The 1,580-nt window shown below is 43.0% G+C and overlaps 1 protein-coding gene across 1 annotated transcript; it reads left to right on the plus strand.

Annotated features, from left to right (window-relative positions):
• The first annotated feature begins 440 nt into the window (after window positions 1–440).
• On the plus strand, window positions 441–1,002 carry LOC113898484 (keratin-associated protein 13-2-like). Its single transcript, XM_027551701.1, has 2 exons — window positions 441–820; window positions 851–1,002. The coding sequence occupies exons 1-2, from the start codon at window positions 442–444 to the stop codon at window positions 1,000–1,002; spliced, it is 531 nt and encodes a 176-aa protein (XP_027407502.1). The 5' UTR covers window position 441.
• The last annotated feature ends 578 nt before the right edge of the window (window positions 1,003–1,580 follow it).

Consider the following 1,580-nt stretch of genomic DNA (forward strand, 5'->3'; position numbering starts at 1 on the left):
AAGTTCCAACTGATAGATTGGTAAGACCATTGAATATAGTTAGTATTTGGAGAAATCCTTATCATATGTTTTTGAAGAAGACATGAAACGATTTTGAACAAATAACCTACTGGAAGTGAAGGAAAATGTATGTAAGTTTACCTGGTAGGAACAGCACATAACTGCACACGTGGATAAGAAGTGGGAGGGGCTATTTGGAGATGTGATGACTGATAATTTTGGAAGTCAAGTCTCATCAATTTCCAGGAGAAAGAAACTGAGTAATTTCTAAGTATATCAGCATTATTAAAGCATAATTAAGTATGTGAAGACGTGATACATTTAAGCAATAACTTAGGGAGGTATGCTTGTATGAAACAGTGAGCAAGGAGGAGGAACCATCTTTCTTCACAGTGACACATCCAGGTCTAAGAGTATATGTACACACTCGAAGTCCAGGTCATGACACTGAAGCTCAGAGAGTGCCCTCCGTGTAACTCAGCTGATCTCACATCTCCTGTCAACATGTCCTACAAATGCTGTTCTGGAAACTTCTCCTCCCGCTCCCTCGGAGTCCACCTGCGCTACCCAGGCTCCTCCTGTGGCTCCTTCTTCCCCGGCAACCTGGTCTACAGGACTGACCTCTGCTTTCCCAGGATCTGCCAGCCCACCAGTGTGGTGTTCAAGCCCTGTCAGACATCCTGCTACCGCCCAACGACCTCCAGGCTCTGCAGTCCCTTCCAGATAACTTATTCTGGTTCTCTTGGATGTGGGTCTATTAGAGGCTGCTCCCTGGGTTATGGATCTAGAAGCTGCTACTCTCTGGGCTGTGGATCCAGAAGTCCCGCCTCAGTGGGCTGTGGATCCAGAGTCTTCAGACCGCTGGGTTATGGAATTTATGGCTTCCCTTCCCTGAGGTGTGGATCCAGGTTATACCACCCAACCTACTTGGCTTCTAGGAGCTGCCAGTCTTCTTGCTATAGGCCAATCTGTAGATCAAACTTCTGTAGATCAACTTGTTGAATTTCCAGAACTTCTGAGCAAAATGTTTCAGTCTCTACTTACAGCTATCATAGGCTCTTTCAGAAATGTTAGCTAACCCCTCTCACCATCAGCATCTCGTCGTTTCTCTAGTGTCAAACATTCACTGACTGACTAATCCTTTCAGTGAGATTAATAACCAAAATATTGAGTTCAATCTGTAATTTTGTTGAAACAATTGATTCAGAATTACATAAACTTTTCTTACAAAATGCATGGAAATTCAGCTTTGCTTCACCTAATAAACTCATTCACTCCTGCATCTGATGTTTTCATTGTTCTGTTTTGGTTTTAAGTTTGATTTATAATCTATCTTTGGGGCTCCAGACCCTCAAAGCCTTTTCCCTAGGAATGGATTTGTATTTCCCCAGGAAATGCTATCAGACCTGCTATATGGGAAACTCGTGTATTCCACTGCCTAAGGGCTAATAAGTGTACATGTCTTCCACCATCAAATCTGGTAGGGATTTTTATCTTTTTTCAGTTGAGAGTGTGCTCAGAGTGGAGTCAGTATTCTCATTGTGCTTTCAAGGAGGACACTTTGTGCTGACATGCATATT

The sequence above is a fragment of the Bos indicus x Bos taurus genome, chromosome 1 (assembly GCF_003369695.1).
Source record: "Bos indicus x Bos taurus breed Angus x Brahman F1 hybrid chromosome 1, Bos_hybrid_MaternalHap_v2.0, whole genome shotgun sequence".
In the NCBI taxonomy this organism is placed as follows: Eukaryota; Metazoa; Chordata; class Mammalia; order Artiodactyla; family Bovidae; genus Bos; species Bos indicus x Bos taurus.